Source organism: Helianthus annuus, chromosome 7 (assembly GCF_002127325.2).
Source record: "Helianthus annuus cultivar XRQ/B chromosome 7, HanXRQr2.0-SUNRISE, whole genome shotgun sequence".
In the NCBI taxonomy this organism is placed as follows: Eukaryota; Viridiplantae; Streptophyta; class Magnoliopsida; order Asterales; family Asteraceae; genus Helianthus; species Helianthus annuus.
This window is the reverse complement of record NC_035439.2, coordinates 47,499,850-47,524,911: the sequence shown is the minus strand read 5'-3', so window position 1 is coordinate 47,524,911 and position 25,062 is coordinate 47,499,850. Positions and strand designations below refer to the sequence as shown.

Genomic DNA, 25,062 nt, shown 5'->3' with positions numbered 1-25,062 from the left:
AGAAAGCGTAACGGGTAATCATGAGAGTCACTTACAGGTTTCCTAAGTCAATATGCCCTAAATATGTTGTGATATCAGTAGGATATCTTCCATTATGCCCAAAACGAGTTTAATCTCAATATAAGCCCCGAAGGGGTATTTTGGTCATTTTAAAAATTATAAAAGAGATCATTTATAATTCTGATGTTCGGGTCTGAAGTGATCAGTAAAACCACTTACTTTTACAAATTACATCAGTAGGTAATAAGTCTTTATATGACAAAATGGTTTTAAAGCTATACTAGGCGTTTAATACGCGTAAAAAGCCATTTTAAGCGATTTCCGGGTTAAACAGGAAATCTGAGTTTTCTGATCAGGTTACATAGTTCAAAATACTTTATTTATTAAATAAAATCAGTAGCAATTGGATTTGTGTCAAAATACTATGTAGAACTCATTTTATGCCTGAAAAGGGTATAATCGGTATTTACCGAATCAATGCCATAACCTTAGGTTATGAGCAGGTTAAAAAATAATTAAAAATATTTAAAAATCTCAAAATATTATATTACATCAGTGTGTAAAAGGTTTGGTGTCGAAATTGGGTTTTAGATAGGCTTTATGCTAAGTGCGCCGTTTAATTAACAAAAGCTTCTTAATTGTGCTATTTAGCATAACTCCTATTCTGGACCTCGAACCGTTATGAAACTTTAGGAACATGTTTATAAATCAGTAACAAAGATTTTTGCTCTCTCACATTCCCAAAATTCTCGTTTATGATCAAAAGGGTATTATGGTCAACTTTTAAGCATTTAACGGAAATGTGCAACGACTCGGACAATCAACGAACCAGTCACAGAGGGTTATACTATCATGTAACCTGGTCCTAAGGAAGTCCTAAGGCATTTCTAAACTCTAGTAAAACGGATCAAAACTGAAGTCAAAGCAAAAGTCAAATTTTTGCGACTTTCGATTCCAAACCGGGTCTAAACAGAAAATCATCGGATCAAACAAGCTTAGACCAGTTCTTATACTTATTACCAAGTTAAATGAATGATAAAATAGGTTACATGCCTTCTACATTGTTAATTATGCGCTAATTCTAAGATTAGCATTCTGTTGACTTTTTCTAATCAACTTTGACCCGACATTTGATCTAGTTAGAGTGGGAATCAGAGGGTGCCCTTTAGAGGGTTTAATGCCCACATAATTCGCAACTTATAACTCTACCTTTGATTCGACTAATCACTGGACCATTAATGATTAATCGCTAAGTCAACCGTTAATTACGACGGTTTGACTTTTAAGCTAAAACTAAGTAAAAACTCAACTAAGAAAGGTTAAGCATACTTACTGAAGTCTAATGAACTATTAGAGATAGCTTGGGTCTGCTCTTATGCTCCAGGAAGCTCCAAGAAAGCAGATGGAATGAATGATCACCAAGTTGCACCCAAAGGCCTTTTTATAGTGATTTTGATTGCTTAAGATCATGACACATAAGGCTATACATGATCCTTGATGATTAACAAGTGTCCCTAAGGCCTAAGGATTAGTTTAGGCAGCTCTTGGAAGTGTTTAAGTGCCATATATGTCGTTTACATGGGCTGAACAGGCAACAGAAACGATTTTCTGCATCTGGGCGTGCCAGGCGGCCCGCGTAAGTGTCTCCCTGGGCTTACGCGGCCCGCTTGAGGGTGGTAGTGAGGATACACAAGTTTTTCAGTTTGCACCCTTGGCTCTTGGTTCTTCGAAAGGTCAACCACACTTTGTTTCTTGCATTTTTTTTGGGTAAAGGGTTACCCCGGTGATTCTATTAAAATGCAACCGCAAATAAGTACAAGTAGTGAGGATGTGTTCCACACTAGTTCATATACAGGACATGCCCCATATATGTAAAACAAAACAAGAACCAAAGACCTATAACACCCCATAACCTAGTCTACTATACATCATGACACGACATCTAGTAGACAAACAATGCAAACCACAAAACAAAATCCTCAACCACCATCATCAAAGATAAAGTAGCCACAAAACAGCAGCCCCTTCAGACGAAAAGCAGAAAGCCTATCCATTAGAGAACTTGGTAGAAGAGGTGCTTGCCCCTGCTTTCGAAGAGAAAGGATGAGTACCCGATGTCATAAATGCACTAGTTTCATTGTAGACTTCTTCAACCACCTCCTCATCCGAATCCTGCCTGTCATTCGATGGTTTCTTCTCCACTCGACCCACAGTGGTACCTCCCTGATTACCAGTATCATCCTTCAGAATGTCAAACGGGTTAGACGTTGAAACCTGATTCTGCATCGGACTCTTTGAGGACGATTTTGGTTTAGGGTTGACGACTGGCCTGTAGACTACCTTAGGCTTCTGATTTTTCATATGGATGCCTTGGTTGTTCACTTTCTTCTTCTTGGCCCCTACAACCTGAAATTCATCATTATTCTTTTCAGCATCTCCACTAGAGGAAACCTGAGGGTTCTTCGGGCACGAGCTGTCATCATGACCAAACACACAACAAGAGGAGCACCTTAGAGGCTCCCAATCATATTCAATCTTGACCTCCACCTTTGAATACCTACTACCATCCATTGATGGGATAGCAACAGTAACACTCTTTTTTAACTCAGCCCCCGCTTGCACTTCAATAAGCGCTCTAGCATAGCTACTCCTTCCCCAAGATTCAGCACACATCGAGGCAGTATACGTATCCACAATCTTAGGTATCCCAATCATAGAGGCAACCAAGCTGAGCCCATCCTCAGTAAATGCCGCTAACGGTACACCATGCATTTTGACCCAAACTGGAACCACTTTAATGTCCTCTTTTTCCATCTTGATAGAGGGCGACCACTCCTTCAAAATAATGGGAACACTTCTGATTAGCCAAGGCCCATCCTCTAGCATTTGATTCATCCCTTCCTTAGAAGTAAACTTAAAGAAAAATAACCCGTTTGCATTCATCATGAGCCGGGAAAGACCATATTTAGCCCAGTTGTTCTTCGCAAAATAATCGACCACAGGAAATGCCAACCGTTTACCCAGAAAATATCCAAACAAAGTGTTAGCATACCTATCAGTAACTTGTTGAACCGAAGACAATGGAATAACAACATCAGCACCATCAACTTTCTCGGCAGATTCCATCGCCCGAAAATTCACTTTAACCTTCTCCTTTGTATTCTTTACAATGTGAGCAAAGGAAACAGGATCTGCAGGCCCCGAAGATCGAGCTTTGTTTCTTGCATTTTGAGCCCCTCTTATTGACTTATAAGGGGTTCATGACTTATACCCACTTTGTTAAGCTCTTGGTCACTTCATGTTACCCGAAAAGTCATAATTTTCAACGTTGACGCTTTTAACCCCTCGTATACGAATATTGTCATAACTTCCTCATCCTTCATCGAAACTTTGTGAAATTTTAATCACTTATTCTAGTGAGCATAATTAATCGAAGCTTAGGGTTTGCTAAAAGGTCATTCAGAGGTATACATTAAACATGTTGACACATTTAACCCCTGCAGTTTGTAATCTCTCACTTTCTTTCATATTTAGCTTCGTATGATCCATGATTTATTCGTTTGAAGGTATGAGCATCCTGTAGGGTTACTGTAAAGTATATTTATCCTTTGTTGACACTTTGAACCCTTATATTCACATACTTTCTTCGTTTGTCAACTTTAGTCCCTATAGAGTATACTTTCATACGTTCAAACTTATGACACGTGTCAATACATTATAGGACGTGAATTTTCGAGGTGTTACACCTCCCTTGAGTTCTGTTTAGTCCATAGGACCATATGTAAGTGTCCTTTCATGACTAGTTTATTTTATTTGGCTTACAAAGCCGAAAAGTCAAGCGTTTACGATAAACGCTTTGACTTTTAGTTAGACCGTAAACGGTCAAGCCATTGTTCACGTTTGCTTGGTCAATTGACGAGTCAACGTAATCTTGTTTTTAAAACTCAAGGGGGCAGTTTTTTAAATAATTGTGATATGAGTTTAGAAATTTTCTAAAATACGTTTTATCACTTAAACAACTTGGTAATAATTATTAGAACATGTGTAAACATGTTCGGCCCGTCAATTCCAGTTTTAGGGTCTGTTTGCAACCGAAAGTCGCGAAGTTTGACTTATGCGTTGACTTTCGATTATGGACCGAATTAGATTAGTTTGCTACTGATTTTAGGTTCCATTATGATCGTAATTTAATGTAGCATAACCCTATAAGGTTATATTACATGATCATACTAGAAATCTGAGTTATTTGCTTGTTTCCGTTATTATGCTTAACTTTGACTATTATGCCCTTATAGCTTAAAAATGAGATTTTTGAATATATGGTCATATAAATAACTTTGTTACTGATACACAAACATGTCAAATTATTTTGACGTCATTTTCTGGTCTCAAACTAAAGTTATGCAAGATATCGTAAAACTTAACTTATTATTAATTAAATTACGATTTTGTACATAAATCATGTTTAAACCCAAATTTTGGCACCAAACTCATTACCTACTATTATGATATTATTTTTAGGGATTTTGGAATGTTGGGTCAGATTATAAACTGACAATATCATTGAGTTCTTGTATAAATTCGATAAATGATGATAGTGCCCTTTTTGTTAATAAAATGAGATTAACATATGATTAACATGCCAAACCATTTCCTACTGATTTAATATGTAAAATAAAATATTTTAATCATTCAAGGCTGGTCAAAACCTTAGAATCACATAAACATCGCAAATATCGTCAATTATCGATTTTTACGCTAATTAGGTGCATAGTATGGTTTAAAACCATATTTAGCACCCAAGACTTGTTACCTATTAAAATTATAAATAATTTTTAATATTTTTACAGTAGGTATAAGTCATGAACTCAGACTTCCAATTTTTTTTCCCTAAAGGCATATGTGAAATGACCAAAAATACCCTTTTGAGGCATAGTTTGGCCATAATTGGTAAACTACACATATGTATGATATTCTATTGTTATAACATCATAAAATGAATGATTTTATAGAATGTTTTAGACCAGAACATCAGTTTGCTTTAAAACCTATTTTATAAATCTTAAAATGACCAAAATGCCCTTACGGGACTTAATTTGGTTTAAAAATCTTTTTGGGTATAATTGTTGATATCCTACTGATATCATAACATATTTAAAGCATAATAACTTATGGAACTTGTACATGACTCATCCGGCTGCGCGTTCGGTATGGTTTATGTAACTAGTTTGCATAAATTAGCCGAAACGTGTCAAAACTTATCATTTTAACTTCAAAATCCAGAATGTATTTAGTTTACCCATTTTATACAACTCTCCATACTTGTTGGGTCTAAATCACATTCCAATCCGGTCATCGCTTAATCTAGCGTTTCGTGTCGTAAACCTTTCTTTAAACTAACCGGTTTAAGTTTACAACTTAAATAAGACCCGTTAGTAATCTAATAGATTAATAAAACCTTCGTTCCAGATTAGGAGCCCCGGTAAAAGCTACTTGCACTATTTTGAATAGAATATACAGCTGAGTAGACAAATCTTGCATTTTAAGCTCAGGTAAATACTTTTAACTTATTTTCCCTTATACGGGCTTGGGATACGGTAAATTATTACCGCTTGGTCGGTTGTGGAATATTTAATCGATTAGTGGTTAATTCATTAACATAACCCGTTTTAATCTGTGTTGTTTGATATATAAACATTTGGGGGTTAACTACCGTGTCCTGGATATCCTTGGCATCATTTAAATGCAAATGGCCACGACCTAAGCACGGGGTGTAGGCATACACCTGACAGTTGCGATATGGTTTCTTTTCCCCCAAAAGGGAATTAAGATATAAGATATAACCACACGTGAGGATAACTCCTTGTGGACTATATTAGTGGTGTGTCTATTAATCATGTCTCGGCTTCTATCCTGGGCCCTGAACGTACGACAAACATATAAATCTGTATACAAGATTATTTTATATAATTATCCCAAGTTATAAAAGAATATTTGTGCCTTGTGCATTTAAATCTATTTTCATAAATGTTTTTCAAATGAGTCGGTTAATTGTATTTACCAGTGTAAACTAACGTATTTTCAAAAAGACTAAGTGACATGTACTATACGTAATTGGCTGGAAGCTCCTGGGCGTTAAGTAGAGGATCTTGCAAGTCCGTAATGCCTTATTTCTGCTGAACATGTTGTGTATTCGATTTAGATCCGCCTGTGGATTTAATATTACAAGTTCGAATGTAATTTCTTTTCAGTATTTTCTGACAACTGGGTTTGTAATAATATTTTATATTCCAAGATTTCCACTGTGCTATTCTATGTATGTTTGACTATGATGATATCAATCTTACGTCACAATACTCCCCACCGGGCTGAGCTGTAAATATCGGGGGTGACAGGTTGGTATCAGAGCCAACGTTTGAGTGAATTAAACACTTACCTTTAGTGTTTAATCTCAAATGACACAGTAGCATATTCCTTAGACCTTCCGAGTCTAGACTTAACACAGAAATTCTCTCATCCCTATTAAGTAAACATTGTTTCGATTTTATGTGTTTTGAATATGACGCCAGGCAAAGAAGCTGTTGATGGAAATTCTCCACATCCGAAGCCTAGAAATGCTAAGCTTCGTACCACGGCTAAGATTAACGTGCAACCAGTTGGAGGAAAGACCTTTGTGGACCTATTCCCAAAATCAAACCTATATAAACTCTTAACCAGACTTCAGAGTCCATACCAGAAGGTCCCTGAGGCTCCCATATTGAAGATGATACATGTGGATGCTATTAATCCCTATTTCCTATCTCTGAGTTTTGGAATTCCAGACTTGGACTATACCAGTCAAAACCTAATCCGTGATCCATGTCATTTCTTTAACCATTGAATCCTTGGATTCTATTTTTGCAACGGATCCTGAATTGAATTGTTTACATTTATTCACTAAGATCTTCAGAGTTGCTACTGCGTACGATAAATAAAGAAGAAGAAACAATCAGAATAAAGCAAGGAAGACATTAGAAAACCCTTCTTCCACTATATTTCATTTTTCCCTTTCCCTATATGGGCATTTAATTATTGAAGTCCTTTGTGGACATATTATTTCATCATAGTCCTTGTGGACCTACCTCTCCTGAAAAGACCCTGTATATATACATTTATCTATTATAGTCCCTTTAAGGACATTATATTTCAATATAGTCCTTTCGAGGACATTATATTTCAATAATAGTCCCTTCGTGGGCATTATACTTCAAAATAGTCCTTTCATGGATTTTATACTCCATTATAGTCCTTACATGGACATGTTATTTCATTAAAATCCTTTTGTAAACATGTTATTTCATTAAAATCCCCTGGCGAATATAATAATTCATCATAGTCCTTTCGAGGACATATCGTCTCACTATAATCCCAATGTTAACATAACTTATAGTCCCTATATGGACTTATATTTTCCTTTCCGTTCCCACGTGGACTAGTATTACTTTGAAGTCCTTATAAGGGACCTATCTCTTCTGTATAGTCCCTGTGTGGACATTTGTTTATTATAATTCCCTAATGAACATATATTTCGATTTAAGTCCTTTAAATATACCAATAAAGTCCTTTTATGGACGCATTATTTCATTAAAAAATCCCTTGGGGATATGCAATTTCGATATAGTTCCTTTAGGGACACGAGATTTCACTATAGTCCCTTAGCGGACATGACATTTCATTATAGTCCCTTCATGGGCAAACTATTTTAATATAGTCCCTATACGGACTTATAATATTTTATAGTCCTTATACGGACTTATATTTTTCTTTTAGTCCTCTGTGGACAAATAAAATACTAAAAGTCCTGATAAAGGCACTATTGTAGAATTCTTAATGATTTATGGAAAGTTTTGAAAATTTTAAATAGGTATTCATTTCGTCCTTTATCAAACAATAGTATCAATTTGATTCGAACTTTATTGATTTGCTAAATAATTTCAAAAGATCTTCTTAATGGTATAACATAGCCAATATGTCAATACAGACATGCTATGATGGTAAAACCCTCTTAAGACAATTAATCCTTGATAACATCTAAGAACATGTTAACACTCCTGGCAGTGTGACCTGAGAAACCGCACCAGCCGTCAAGGTATTTGGAGTATGTCCAAGCTGCCTATATGATCGAATTAGATCATGGCGAGTATCATCAATGCGATGAATCGAAATATAAACATCCATTAGTGATGGAGTGCCTACGGGCTAAACTTGTTGTCCAATAAGACAACGACAGTTGTGGTCTACGACCCCCTGTCTAAAAATGCTGGACTATGTCCAAGCCTCATAGTCTAAAAGATCACTATGATCATGAAAAATATCATCTAATACGATGATCACATTATTTAACATCCCTTAGTGATGTTTCACCTACGGGCTATATACCATATTGTCCAATAGTGACATTGACAAATGTGGCCGTTATGGTTAACCATCCAAGGTGATGGGCAATGCCCAAGTCTTATAGTCTATAAGATCGATAAGATCATGACTAATATCCTAAATTATGATAATTATATATATATATATATGTATGTATAAACATCCATTAGTAATGTCCATTGATTGGCCTTTGTGGCAAAATAAATCGTCTTTCAAAGCAATGACAGATGTAGTGTATGACTCTCTGCCCAAAGGTGATGAACTATGTTCAAACCTTATAGTCTCTGATCAAATAAGATTGCGACTTATATATTTAAATGTCCTCCGTGACAGGCCTTTTGTGCCATATCCTATATGTCCTTTGCGACAAGGCCTTCGTGCCTGTGTCTATGTGCCACATTATAAGTCCTTTGTGACAAGCCTATGTGCTACATTTATACGTCCTTCATAACGGACTTATGTTCCATATTTTAGAAGTCCTTGTGACGAGCTTTCCAGCAATCCAGAATCGTCAATAAGACAAAGACAGTTATGACATTATGTTTTCCCTGTCAAAGGTAATGGACTCGGTCCAAACCATAAATGCCATTAATGGTCCTTTTGTGACCTAGGCTAATTGTAATTGATAAACACTCAAATAACATTCATTAGGAATGTTCATACTCTATTAGCCTATATGGCTTAATGATACCATGGCTAATGTAGTTACGTCGTCAGGATGATGACTAGCTATTGTAATGCAACTAAGTAATTGTTTCATTTGGTGTTTAGGACCAAGTCTGGAGTATGGAAAACTCAGATAAGACAACTAATAGACGCGATATTAATGATGTGACATGTGCTAATGATGCTACAAATGTGAACCTCAATGTTAACGAAGTTAATCTCCAAGCTGTGATTGGCGCAGCTGTTGGAAAACTATGGGAAAGGTCATGAAAAAGTTCAAAGAGCCCGAGGCTACTTGCTCCAAATCCCATTTAAAACCACACTCCTTTGCTCATGAGAAGAATTTTGTTCATGTCTCGAATGCAAAGAATAAACCAAAAAGGAAAAGGGAGGAGGACAACTCCCATAAATCTAAGAAAAAGGAGAAGTTTGAGCTCAATAAGAACCAACAAAAGTCCAATAAGAAGCCTGTATGCAAGACCTGCTATAAAAGACACTGGGGACAGTGTCGATTGGAAAAAAAGACCAAAGCAGTGTGGCGTCTGTAAAAGAACTGGTCATAAGTCCCACGAATGTAGGAACATAAAGAATGCAGTCTGTTTCGGCTATGGCGAGAAAGGCCACATCAGGTCTAGATGCCCTAAGACTGTCAAGCGAGGTATAGCTAAGTATAGAGAGACTAAGAATGGAGGCGCCTAAACCCTCCTAATGAATGCCAGAGGCAGTTCATATCAATAATGACACCGGGTACATCCCTTATTGTGAATCAATGATATTATTGCTAAGAATTATGTTTTGATTCAGGTACTGCTAAGTCTTTCATAGATCATAAGCTTAGCAAACTTTTAGAATTTTCCCATAAGAACTCCAGATATTAGTATAAGGTAAAACTTACCGACGGAAATCATAGGAACCATTTCTTCTATTCTTGTCAGAAATCTTCATTCGTAAAATCTAGAGTACTCTCTCCCCAAATGGAGTACGACAATATATGTTATTTTATTTTATTATCTCATTGATTTCTATCAACTGCGAATACCAGACTGTATGATAAAAGCACCATATGAGGATTGGTGTATCTTAATGTGTTCCATAGATTGCTTCCATGCCTGATCAGTATGGAGGTTTAATGCATGGAACCACTAAGATATCCCAATGGTCATATTGTACTAAAGTCAGCTAATGGTATACAAAGAAGATATCCAGAATAGAAATGTCCTTGTAAGTGTCACTAATTAAGGCATCCATGCATTCGTAAAGTAAATGTGTCATTTATCTGACACAGGTAATGATAGATGAACTGAAGCATGAGATTTAGAATATCTCTTTAATTTATGTGTTTATTGATTATCTTCTCCAAGGAACTACCCTGTTTACCTCTTGAGAGGCAAGTAGAGTTAAGATTAACATCTCGCTTAGGGCTGCATTTATTGTAAAAGCTCCATATCGGTTAGTACAACGAAAATGGAATAACTAAGAGTCAATCAGAAAAGCTTTTAGAGAAGATTTCATAAAGCCTAGCTCATCATTCTTAGAGCTCCAATATTATTATTTAAGAAAGACGGTTCAATGCGCATATGCATTGATTTCCACAACCCTAACTAGGTAACGATTAAGAGTTACTATCAGATGCCCAGGATCGTCGATTTGTTCGACTAACAATGAGAGTAGCTATTCTTTAAGATTGAATTAGGTAATAATTAGAGTGACTATCTCACTATAATTAAGTTCTCCTACGACTAATAGTTGTTATATAAGTATCAAGGTTGCTCCTTTGGAGACCTTGTATAGATGGAATGTCAAACGCCCGTTTGATGGACAGAAGTTTGGTAAGTCCAATTATCAAGATCTGAAGTTACCCTGGAGACAATGGATAAGATCATACAAATCTGTGATCGTCTGAAAGCTGCCAGTAATCGGCAGAAAATCAATGTTGATAAGAGTCGCAAACCTCTTGAGTTCTCAATAAGGAACAAGATTCAGCAGAAAGTACCACCCTAGAAAGGTGTGCTGCATTTTGATGTAACGGAAAAGTTAAACTCTAAATATATAGGACCATTCGAGAAAATCGGATACGTCAAGATCGGTAGCCTATAAGCTAAAACTTACCTGAGGAACTTGATGGTATTCACAATGTGTGCCACATTTGTGATTTCAGGATATGGCTAGCCGTTAAGTCAATAACATCATCACATATTGATATGTAGATTAATGAGAACTTATGGTTTATTGAGAAACCCATATCGATTAAGGATCGACAGGTTAAGAAGCTCTGAAAAGAAAGTATGTACCTATTGTATAGGTCAACTGAGATGCCGTAGAGGCCCCAAATATGTTGCAGAAGTTAAGTCCATTATATGACAGAAAGTACTTCCATCTTCTGAGCAAATCTCGAGGTCGAGATTTCTTTTAAGGGGGTGAGGATCAACACCTCATAAAATCATGACCAATGATGTGTTGACATGTGTACTAAACCCTAATGAAGTCAAACGTTGACTATAAAGGACTAATTTTGTGAAAAATCAAAAACTTTGAATGCGAAAGGACTAAAAGTGTCAACATGCTTAAACTAAGCGTCTGAATAACCTTACACGGTATTCGTATTCGCAAATGAGCCAATTGTTGGTCGAGAGGAGCCGTTTGCGTAATTATTTGAAGTTTTGCGCGTCGAAGGGTTAAAAGTGTCAACTTGTTAACTCTTACCTCTGGGTGACCTTTCAACAAACCAAGAGCTTCATGATGTTCGATCATACTATCGGGAATGCCTAATATTGGCCATCTAAGGCTTTTATGCCAATAAGTGATGTTACGCGCAAGGTTGCAAGTTAAAGGGGTTAAAAGCGTCAACATGTTTAATGTTTGATAATACTTACATGAATGTCTAATGTGGGCTACATAGGGCTTTGATTCCATTAAACGATAATACACACAAGTTTGTGCGTTAAAGAGACCAAAAGCGTCAACTTCTAAAACTACACCTTTGAGTGACCATTTAAGCGAACTAAAAACTCCGCGATGTTCGTTCATACACTTTGGAGTATTTAATACTGGCCATGTAAGACTTTTATGCCGTTTCGCGTTAATGCACGCGAATTCGCGAATTAAGGGGTTAAAAGCGTTAACACGCGAAACTACACTTTAGGGTGATCTTTTGAACGAACCGGGAACTCCGTAATGCTCGGCCGCACTCCTTAGAGTGCCTACGGTTAGTCACCCTGTATTAACATATTATGATGGATTTAGAAACTTATGTGCCAAAAGTGTCAATACAATAAAAGAAGCTCATGTAATGAAGGGTTGTTTTTGACAAGAAATGAAACTGGTGCCTGACTAAAACTGTCTTCATGGGCTGCCATGTTGTATATCAGCAGCAACAAATTGTTTTCTTAAAAATGTTGGATCGCTTATTACTCGATCATCATTCCTACCTAAAATAACTAAAACATTGAAGGGACCAAATCCGCCAATCAGCTAAAGCTGATTTCTTTGGCTGGGCTGACCCTTGTCACGGGTCGTGACCCAAGTCCGGGCCTGCTCTCTCGGGCCACCAAGCTGCATATCAGCAGCAACATAATAGTACTGTAGTTGTTGGTTTATACTCTCCATGATCTACAAACAATTAAAAGCTGCAAATAAGACTACAGGGACCAAACGCACCAAACTGCCAAACTTGTTGCCGGACTCGGCCGACTCGCGAGTCGCGTAGGCCTGGGCTGGTCTCGTTCGCGGGCTCCCAAAGCCCAAACAACAGCTGCATGTTGTTTTAAGTTGCTGTTTTTAGGTTCTTGTTTGATCTTCTCTCATCTCTAAACCATTTAACTGAATCTAGGGGCTTGTCTACTGTTTATAAAACCAGAATTACACTTGTTTTAATCCTAGAACTCCCTAAGACACTTGTTGATCATCCAATCATCCTCTAAACTCTATAAAAGGGGTGTTGAATTCATTTCGAAATTCACACCTTCATTCCCTTCTTGCTCTTTCTATCAATTCTAGAGGATCCTGAACATTTTGGAACCTCCCTTGAGTTCTATTCAGTCCATAGGACCATATGTAAGTTGTGACAACTCGTATTTCAAACTTCTATTTGTACTTTGATGTAACCAGTGGGAACGTTATGTGATTATGTGAAACTTGGTTGATTGGTTGATTGTTTAATGAAATGATATGTGTTTTTACATGTGAATGTGTATGTACTTGTATGATCCGAATCGCACAAGAACCACTCGATCGCACAAGCCCACTCGGACCATACTCTTTGCACTAGAACCACAAAGGCGGCCCATGATGGGTTCGGCCCACTTCCTTTGCATGCATAACCTTAGGAGGAGGGGGTATACTCCTCATTAGTTGCAAAACACACAACACACACAAACCCTACCCTCTCATTCTCTCCTCTCGAAGCCGACGACATCACATCCCCTCTCCACCGAAGCTTTTGTGTTCGGATCAATCCGTGTTCCCTTCTCTAACCGGTTAGTGTTTTTAGTATTGATTGTATGTTGAATGATGTTGTGATATATATATATATATGCTCTACATGATGATTTAGGGGTGATATATGATTGATGGTGATGTAAACTGTTGATGTTTGATGTTCATAATAATCGGCTCACATGTGTACTTGATGATATTCATACGATTCGGATTGCATGATCTAGAGTTAGAACCGAACACATAATAATCAGCTGTGATGTGTTATTAATCGGATGATTGTTGTGTTGTTATGAAGGGTGCATGTTAGTAATCAAGCCATGAATCTGTTAATGTGTGAAGGTGTGGTTGATAATTATGTGATGAATGATTTTAGGGTTCATATGATTTGGTGATAATTGCTCTGTTTGATCTTGGAAAACTGTTAGATGTCGATTGATAATCTCATAAATGGAAACCATGTAACTAATTGATTGTTGACTAAATCGGAAAATGGAAACAATGTAACTGATTTCATGAATTAAGGAAGTTTGTTAACTGGTCGCACAAGCTCTTGAATCGCACAAGAGCTCAATCGCACAAGGCGACTGATCGCACAAGTACCAGACGCACAAGTGCAGTCGCACAAGTTAGGTACCTCACATAGAGCACAGTGTACAACACAGCGTATGCATGATTGCACAAGACCTTGTGGATCGTACAAGATGGTGCCGATCGCACAAGGCTTGGGCCACACACGAGCGTTTGGACTATTGGGCCTTAAAGCCCAATATCTTGTCACACGGGCTAACCCAACCGCACAACCCGACTGAATCGCACAAGTCATCCGGGTCGCACAAGATCACTGCTTGGGCTGAGTATACTGTTGGACTTCTTAATTGTTGGGCCGGGTTTTATTTGGGCTTCTTTGGATGAATCGCACAAGTTGGCTTTGTTACATGACTGTTAACGTGTTACCATGATTAATACGTGTACATAACCTGTTACTTCTGTGAAAACTTATGTGCACTACGTAAAACCTAGACCTGACTTGTACGGTAACCATGATAGGACGTGGTTGACCACTTATAGCTCAAGTAACCATTTCGTGTATCTGCCGAGCAAACCAAGGTGAGTTCACACTCTCTCCAAGGCATGGGATTCCCAAGGGTTGGGAATGGGTAAGCGAACCAAACAAAAATTACTACCATCCTCTGGGAGTAGGATGCTAAGATTACACACTGGACCAAACCTCTATCATTTAAGTCCCTCATCATATCGACTTAATCGCCGAGGCCTATGGCGAGCGGGTCATTAGTTAATAGCGCTATTAGGTTTAACAAACCTCACACCGTGCCAGTCGGATGGGCGTGTACTAATGGACTATGGGCAAAGGGTCAATGCTGATAGACATTGACTTAGGGCACCTCTTACATTTTCGTAGCAGTCGATACACTCGGTCTAGTAACACATGGGAAGCCCCCACTAATCTTCGCATACATGTCTGGGAGACCGCGATACGAATTAATACGATACATGGATTACAAAACGAACTCATGATTTACGAAACGAACACGATAACTAAACAACCCACTGTGAACTCGCTCAACTTTGTTGTTGACTCGTTGTTACATGCCTTGCAGGTCAATAGGTACTCACGGAGCTTGCACAGGGAGGCGCAGTCGTTGTGGGACAGGGATCGTGGATACCATGTTAAACATTTATGACATTTCAAACTTATACTTACGATGGGTTTTACAATTATGCTTCCGCTAAACATTGAACTATACTTGTGTTTTGAACACCTTTCATATTGTAGCTTGAATTACATTTACTACTTACATTGTTCAATATGATTGATGGCTTGATCCAGGTCATGTCACGCCTCCAGGCGGTGATACTCCACGTGTGGATTTTGGGGGTGTGACAGATTGGTATCAGAGCCAGGTTTATAGTGAACTTGGTTTTAATAAGGGGAAAAAGTTTTTGTTAAAACCAGACTATAACATGTACAGTGCTCAACGATCCACAACGACGCTTCGCTCCACGTGCAAGACTCAACATTCTAGGTGATATGACTTATGTTTACATTGCCTACTTGTTAGATTACATGGAAACTTTGCTCATGGTATGCTTAGACAAACGTAACAACTATTGCTTGAGAACACATATGTGCTTACTCTCTTCTGTCATCGCACTTTCGCGAACCTTTCCTTACCCATATTTTCTTTGGTATGAAGATCATGGCTGGACGCGTTAACCTAACTCAAGCCCAGTTGACGGCTTTGATCAATGAACGAGTTGCTGAGGCACTCGCAGCCGCTCAGGCAGGAGGTATAACCTGCTATGGCAACTTACTCTAGGATCTTCAGATCCTACTCTCTCAAACCAACTCTCGTGTTTAATTTTTATTCCCTCTTGTCTACACAACAGGCCAGTTTGCTCAGCAGCCTGCATGCACGTTCAAAACTTTCATGGACTGTCGTCCTAGCACTTTCAGTGGCACAGAAGGAGCAGTTGGACTCCTCCACTGGTTCGAGAAGCTCGAGTCAGTCTTCGAAATGTGTGAATGCCCTGAGGCACGAAGGGTGAAGTATGCCACTGGTACTCTCGAAGGCATCGCGCTGACTTGGTGGAATGCGCAAGTTCAGATGCTGGGGTTGGCGGCTGCCAATGCCACCCCATGGAACGATTTAAAGGAACTGATCAAGCGGGAATATTGTATTCGTGATGACATCCACAAGCTGGAAGTGGAGTTCTTTAACCTGAAGATGACGGGGTCAGAAATAGAGGCGTATACGAAACGGTCAAACGAGCTGGCCATCTTGTGTCCAACTATGGTGAACCCTCCCATCAAGCGTATAGAGCTGTACCCTAGAGGCTTAGTACCAGAAATTCAAAGTCATGTGACATCGGCCAACCTTGCTACCATCCAGGATATTACTCGTCTAGCTCATCGTCTCACAGACCAGGCAGTGGAACAGAACAGACTGCCTAAACGTATCAGTACTACCACTGCCGCTACCACTACTGCTACTCCCAGTGACAACAAGCAAAAATGGGATGGAACCTCTAGCAAGGGTTCAACTTTGGTTTAGTCCCAGGCGCAGCAGCAAAAGACAGATGACTACCAGAGCCCCAGTCAGCAGTCTTCTGGTAGTCACGGGCAGGGTGGATACCGAGGAAATCACCCAAGGTGCAACAGATGCAATAGGCACCACAGTGGTCAGTGCAACAAGGGTCGTTGTCAGAGGTATCTCAAGATGGGTCATGAAGCTAACGATTGCAGGAGCTCACGACCTACGAATCAGAACCAGCAACAACAACCACCAGCTCCACAGAACCAGCAGCAGCAACAGCAGCGAGGCAACAGGGGATGCTTTCAATGTGGTGCTGAAGGCCACTTCAAGCGAGACTGCCCCTAGTTAAACCGAAACCAGAACAACAACAACAATGATCAGAGCAATGGGAACAACAACGTGGGAAACAATGATGGAAACAACGGTGCTAGGGGTCGTGCGTTCGTGCTGGGTCAGGGTGATGCAAGGAATGATCCTAACGTAGTGATGGGTAAGTTCCCTCTCGACGACTTTTATGTTATTGTATTATTTGATTCAGGTGCGGATACCAGTTATGTGTCTTTAAAAGTTAGTCAAATGCTTAAACGTACACCAACTCCTTTAAACACCAAGTATGTCGTAGAGTTAGCTAATGGTAAGAGTTTAGAAGCCACGCACATAGTCAAGGGTTGTAACATCGTTTTAGCTGGTTAGACCTTCTCTATCGATCTCATTCCTATAGTTCTGGGTAGTTTTGACATCGACATTGGGATGGATTGGTTATCCCAACAGCAAGCAGAGATCCTATGCAAAGAGAAGATTGTTCGTATTCCTCGTTCCAGTCAGGAACCTCTCGTGATTCAAGGCGACAAGAGTGGTGCTGTGGTGGGCATCATCTCTTTCCTAAAGGCCCAGAAGTGTTTGCGGAAGGACCACACTGCTATACTAGCCCTCGTTACTGACACATCAGCGAAAGAGAAGAATATCGAGGATATTCCTGTAGTACGTGACTTTCCTTAAGTGTTCCCTGAGGAATTACCTGGGCTACCGCCTCATCGCCAGGTCGAATTCCAAATCAAGCTAGCTCTGGGAGCAGCACCCATAGCTCGAGCACCTTATAGTTTAGCTCCATCAGAACTGGAAGAACTGTCCAAGCAACTACAAGAACTCTTGGAAAAGGGTTTCATTCATCCTAGCTCTTCGCCCTGGGGAGCTCTAGTTTTATTTGTGAAAAAGAAAGACGGTACCTTCAGAATGTGCATTGACTATCGTGAACTCAACAAGGTAACCGTGAAGAATCGCTATCCTCTTCCGCGCATTGACGACTTGTTCGACCAATTGCAAGGGTCGAGCTACTATTCGAAGATTGACCTGAGGTCAGGCTACCATCAACTGAGAGTCCGCGACGAGGACATCTCTAAGACAGCATTCAGGACTCGCTATGGATATTACGAGTTCCTGGTTATGCCTTTCGGATTGACAAACGCACCTGCGGTCTTCATGGACCTTATGAACAGAGTGTGCAAGCCTTACTTAGATAAGTTCATCATAGTATTCATCGACGACATCCTGATCTATTCTAAGAGTCAGGAGGAACACGGGCATCATCTACGGCTTATATTGGGACTCCTTCAAACAGAACAATTGTATGCCAAGTTCTCAAAATGCGACTTCTGGCTTTGTGAAGTCCATTTTCTAGGCCACGTGGTCAACAAGGATGGGATTCATGTTGATCCATCCAAGGTAGACTCGATTAAGAACTGGCCTGCACCTCGTACACCAACGGAAATCCGCCAATTCTTGGGTTTGGTAGGCTACTACAGAAGGTTCATCAAAGACTTCTCAAAGATTGCACAGCCGCTTACACTACTAACGCAGAACGGCGTTACTTATCATTGGGGTAATACACAGGAAGTAGCTTTTCAACACCTAAAGGATAGACTTTGTAGCGCACCTATCCTCTCATTGCCTGAAGGCACAAACGATTTTGTGGTTTATTGCAACGCATCCATTCAGGGTCTTGGGTGTGTGTTGATGCAACGTGACAAGGTCATAGCCTACGCATCACGCCAACTTAAAGTTCATGAACGAAACTATACTACACACGATTTAGAGCTGGGAGCTGTGGTTTTCGCGCTTAAGATATGGAGACATCACCTGTACGGTACCAAGTGCACCATCTACACCGATCACAGGAGTCTCGAGCTTATCTTCAAGCAAAAGGAGTTGAACATGCGACAACGACGATGGGTCGAGCTGTTGAATGATTACGAATGCGCAATCAAGTACCATCCAGGCAAAGCCAATGTTGTGGCTGACGCCCTCAGTCGAATGGACACTACACCTAGGCGTGTACGAGCACTTCAACTTACCATCCAGTCTAGTCTTTCGGCACAGATACAGGATGCTCAGGTAGAAGCATTGAAACTAGAAAACGTCAAGACTAAAGCCCTACGCGGCTCAAGGCAACGGTTAGAACAAAAGGAAGACGGCGCCTACTACGTATCAGGACGCATCTGGGTCCCACTTTTTGGCAACTTACGCGAGCTTGTAATGGATGAAGCCCATAAGTCTCGCTACTCGGTATATCCTAGTTCGAATAAGATGTACCACGATCTCAGAACTACGTATTGGTGGCCTAGCATGAAAGCCCACATAGCAACCTACGTTAGCAAATGTTTGACTTGTGCGAGAGTCAAGACGGAGTATCAGAAACCATCAGGCCTACTTCAGTAACCAAAGATACCACAATGGAAATGGGAGGAAATTTCCATGGATTTTGTTACTGGCCTGCCTAGATCTCAACGAGGTAATGGTACTATTTGGGTGATCGTGGATCGACTCACAAAGTCTGCACACTTCTTGGCTATTAAGGAAACAGACAAGTTCTCTACCTTAGCAGACATTTACTTAAAGGAAGTGGTTTCGAGGCACGGGGTGCCAACCTCCATTATTTTCAATCGTGATGCACGATTTACTTCAGAACTGTGGCAAGCGATGCAGAAATCTTTTGGCTCACGATTGGACATGAGCACAGCTTATCACCCTCAGACGGATGGGCAGTCTGAGCGCACTATTCAAACTCTGGAAGACATGCTGCGTGCATGTGTAATCGATTTCGGCAACAGCTGGGAAAAACATCTCCCGTTAGTGGAGTTTTCGTACAACAACAGTTACCACACCAGCATTCAAGCCGCTCCATTTGAGGCATTGTACGGGCGTAAATGTCGATCACCTCTTTGTTGGGCAGAGGTGGGTGACAGTCAGATCACGGGTCCAGAACTTGTAGTTGACGCAACCGAAAGAATTGCTCAGATACGACAACGCATGGCGGCAGCTCGTGACCGTCAGAAAAGCTACGCTGATAAGCGCAGGAAACCACTCGAGTTCCAGGTTGGGGATTGAGTGCTACTCAAAGTCTCACCTTGGAATGGTGTGGTTCGTTTTGGCAAACGAGGCAAGCTCAATCCGCGGTATGTCAGACCGTTCGAAATCATAGAAAGAATAGGGAAAGTGGCCTACAAACCGAACCTACAAGCAGAACTCGGTGGAGTTCACAACGTTTTTCACGTGTCAAATCTGAAGAAGTGTCTGTCAGATGAGACCCTCATAGTTCCTCTTAAGGAACTCACTATCGACGATCAGTTGTGATTCGTCGAAGAACCAGTTGAAATCATGGACCGGGATGTTAAGGTCCTCAAGCACACCAGAATACCTCTTGTACGAGTTCGTTGGAACTCCCGTCGTGGCCCAGAGTTCACCTAGGAACGCAAAGATCAGATGAAACAAAAGTATCCCCAATTGTTCGCAAACAGTACAACCACTACTGAGGCTGAAGCTACCACGGAATTTCGGGACGAAATTCCAAACCAACAGGGGAAGGATGTGACACCCCAGGAAAACCATGCAACTTAACTAGCTTCCTCAGTGAGTACGTACCAAATTTCGGGACGAAATTTCTTTTAATTTGGGGATAATGTGACAACTCGTATTTCAGACCTCTATTTGTACTTTGATGTAACCAGTGGGAACGTTATGTGATTATGTGAAACTTGGTTGATTGGTTGATTGTTTAATGAAATGATATGTGTTTTTACATGTGAATGTGTATGTACTTGTATGATCCGAATCGCACAACAACCACTCGATCGCACAAGCCCACTCGGACCATACTCTTTGCACTAGAACCACAAAGGCGGCCCATGATGGTTTCGACCCACTTCCTTTTCACGCATAACCTTAGGAGGAGGGGGTATACTCCTCATTAGTTGCAAAACACACAACACACATAAACCCTACCCTCTCATTCTCTCTTCTCGAAGCCGACGGCAGCACATCCCCTCTCCACCGAAGCTTTTGTGTTCGGATCAATCCTTGTTCCCTTCTCTAACCGGTTAGTGTTTTTAGTATTGATTGTATGTTGAATGATGTTGTGATATATATATATATATGCTCTACATGATGATTTAGGGGTGATATATGATTGATGGTGATGTAAACTGTTGATGTTTGATGTTCATAATAAACGGCTCACATGTGTACTTGATGATATTCATACGATTCGGATTGCATGATCTATAGTTAGAACCGAACACATAATAATCGGTTGTGATGTGTTATTAATCGGATGATTGTTGTGTTGTTATGAAGGGTGCATGTTAGTAATCAAGCCATGAATCTGTTAATATGTGAAGGTGTGGTTGATAATTATGTGATAAATGATTTTAGGGTTCATATGATTTGGTGATAATTGCTCTGTTTGATCTTGGAAAATTGTTAGATGTCGATTAATAATCTCATAAATGGAAACCATTTAACTAATTGATTGTTGACTAAATCAGAAAATGGAAACAATGTAACTGATTTCATGAATTAAGGAAGTTTGTTAACTGGTCGCATAAGCTCTTGAATCGCACAAGAGTTCAATTGCACAAGGCGACTGATCGCACAAGTACCAGACGCACAAGTGCAGTCGCACAAGTTAGGTACCTCACATAGAGCACAGTGTACAACACAGCGTATGCATGATCGCACAAGACCTTGTGGATCGCACAAGATGGTGCCGATCGCACAAGGCTTGGGCCACACACGAGCGTTTGAACTATTGGGCCTTGAAGCCCAATATCTTGTCACACGGGCTAACCCAACCGCACAACCCGACTGAGTCGCACAAGTCGTCCGGGTCGCACAAGATCAGTGCTTGGGCCGAGTATACTGTTGGGCTTCTTAATTGTTGGGCCGGGTTTTATTTGGGCTTCTTTGGATGAACCGCACAAGTTGGATTTGTTACATGACTGTTAACGTGTTACCATGATTAATACATGTACATAACCTGTTAGTTCCGTGAAAACTTATGGGCACTACGTAAAACCTAGACCTGACTTGTACGGTAACCATGATAGGACGTGGTTGACCATTTATAGCTCAAGTAACCATTTCGTGTATCTGCTGAGCAAACCAAGGTGAGTTCACACTCTCTCCAAGGCATGGGATTCCCAAGGGTTGGGAATGGGTAAGCGAACCAAACAAAAATTACTACCATCCTCTGGGAGTAGGATGCCAAGATTACACACTGGACCAAACCTCTATCATTTAAGTCCCTCATCATATCGACTTAATCGCCGAGGCCTATGGCGAGCGGGTCATTAGTTAATAGCGCTATTCGGTTTAACAAACCTCACACCGTGCCAGTCGGACGGGCGTGTACTAATGGACTATGGGCAAAGGGTCAATGCTGATAGACATTGACTTAGGGCACCTCTTACATTTTTGTAGCAGTCGATACACTCGGTCTAGTAACACATGGGAAGCCCCCATTAATCTTCGCACACATGTCTGGGAGACCGCGATATGAATTAATACGATACATGGATTACAAAACGAACTCATAATTTACGAAACGAACATGATAACTAAACAACCCACTATGAACTCGCTCAACTTTGTTGTTGACTCGTTGTTACATGCCTTGCAGGTCAATAGGTAATCATGGAGCTTGCATAGGGAGGCGCAGTTGTTGTGGGACATGGATCGTGGATACCATGTTAAACATTTATGACATTTCAAACTTATACTTATGATGGGTTTTACAATTATGCTTTCGCTAAACATTGAACTATACTTGTGTTTTGAACACCTTTCATATTGTAGATTGAATTACATTTACTACTTACATTGTTCAATATGATTGGTGGCTTGATCCTGGTCATGTCACGCCTCCAGGCGGTGATACTCCGCGTGTGGATTTTGGGGGTGTGACACAAGTGTCCTTTCGTGACTAGTTTATTTTATTTGGCTTAAAAAGCCGAAAAGTCAAGCGTTTACGATAAACGCTTTGACTTTTAGTTAGACCGTAAACGGTCAAGCCATTGTTCGCAATGAACATGGCTACGTGATCATAATTAGGTAGGTGTTAAACCTTCAAATGGGCACCTCCTAATAATCACGTTTGCTTGGTCAATTGATGAGTCAACGTAATCTTGTTTTAAAAAGTCAACGGGACAGTTTTTGAAATAATTGCGATATGAGTTTAGAAATGTTCTAAAATACGTTTTATCACATAAACAACTTGGTAATAATTATTAGAACATGTGAAGACATGTTCGGCTCGTCAATTCCAGTTTTAGGGTCTGTTCGCAACCGAAAGTCGCGAAGTTTGACTTCTGCATCGAATTTTGATTATGAACCGAATTAGATTAGTTTGCTACTGATTTTAGGTTCTGTTATGATCATAATTTAATGTAGCATAACCCTATAAGGTTATATTACACGATCATACTAGAAATCTGAGTTATTTGCTTGTTTCCGTTATTATGCTTAACTTTGACTAGTATGCCCTTATAGCTTAAAAATGAGATTTTTGAATATATGGTCATATAAATAACTTTGTTACTGATATATAAACATGTCAAATTATTTTGACGTCATTTTCTGGTCTCAAACTAAAGTTATGCAAGATATCGTAAAACTTAACTTTTTATTCATTAAATTACGCTTTTGTGCATAAATAATGTTTAAACCCAAATTTTGGCACCAAACTCATTACATACTATTATGATATTATTTTTAGGGATTTTTGGAATGTTGGGTTAGATTATAAACTGACCATATCATTGAGTTCTTGTATAAATTCAATAAATGACGATAGTGCCCTTTTTGTTAATAAAATGAGATTAACAAATGATTAACATGCCAAACCTTTTCCTACTGATTTAATATGTAAAATAGAATATTTTAATCATTCAAGGCTGGTCAAAACCTCAGAATCATATAAACATCGCAAATATCGTCAATTATCGATTTTTACGCTAATTAGGTGCATAGTATGGTTTAAAACCATATTTGGCACCCAAGACTTGTTACCTACTGAAATTATGAATAATTTTTAATATTTTAACAGTAGGTATAAGTCACGAACTCAGACTTCCAATTTTTTTCCCTAAAGGCATATGTGAAATGACCAAAATACCCTTTCGAGGCATAGTTTGGCCATAAATGGTAAACCACACATATGTATGATATCCTACTGTTATAACATCATAAAATAAATGTTTTTACAGAATGTTTTAGACCAGAACATCAGTTTGCTTTAAAACCTCTTTTATAAATCTTAAAATGAGCAAAATGCCCTTACGAGACTTATTTGGTTTAAAAATCTTTTTGGGCATAATTGTTGATATCCTACTGATATCATAACATATTTAAAGCATAATAACTTATGGAACTTGTACATGACTCATCCGGCTACCCGCTATGCATATACGTGTTCGGTACGGTTTATGTAACTAGTTTGCATAAATTAGCCGAAACGGGTCAAACCTTATCATTTTAACTTCAAAATCCAGAATGTATTTAGTTTACCCATTTTATACAACTCTCCATACTTGTTGGGTCTAAATCACATTCCAATCCGGTCATCGCTTAATCTAGCGTTTCGTGCCATAAATCTTTCTTTAAACTAACCGGTCTAAGTTACAACTTAAATAAGACCCGTTATGTAACACCCCAACCCGACTTGGGCTGACGTGTCACTTATACAGTACGTTAGAGGTCAGAACATCATTCCATCAATTATAAAACTTTTACATTATTTCGAAAATTCGAAATATTGTACAAAACAGTTTAAACTTTAAAAAAAAATCCATGCGCGTCTTTAATCCCTCGAACCATCCATCCAAGTCTTCCCGACAGTCCTTGCAACCTAACGTACATAAGAAGGCTAATGTACGCCTGAGTAAACGGGATTTACTCAGTGGGACAACAACAACGCAATATATATTTTCTTAATAATATCTATCAAACAATATATATAACACATTCAGTTAGTCACCTTCAGTGCGTCATATTCAGTAGTTCAATACGTAGTCAGTTCACATTCAGTGCGTCACATAATCACATTCAGTAGTTCACATTTAGTTTTTCAGTGCGTCACCTTTCGGTGCGACACAATCAGTAGTTCAGTGCATCATAATTGAATATTTGCTAAAACAATATAACTATAAATTTAAAT

At 39.5% G+C, this 25,062-nt stretch overlaps 1 protein-coding gene across 1 annotated transcript in view; it reads right to left on the bottom strand.

Moving 5' to 3' along the window:
- LOC110942474 overlaps positions 1 to 3,126 on the bottom strand; it is a 33,131-nt gene extending 30,005 nt beyond the window's left edge. Inside the window, exon 1 of the mRNA XM_022184250.1 lies at positions 2,407 to 3,126. Within this exon, the coding sequence (XP_022039942.1) occupies positions 2,407 to 3,126 (720 nt within the window). The remainder of the gene's footprint in view (positions 1 to 2,406) is intronic.
- Between the last annotated feature and the right edge of the window lie 21,936 nt (positions 3,127 to 25,062).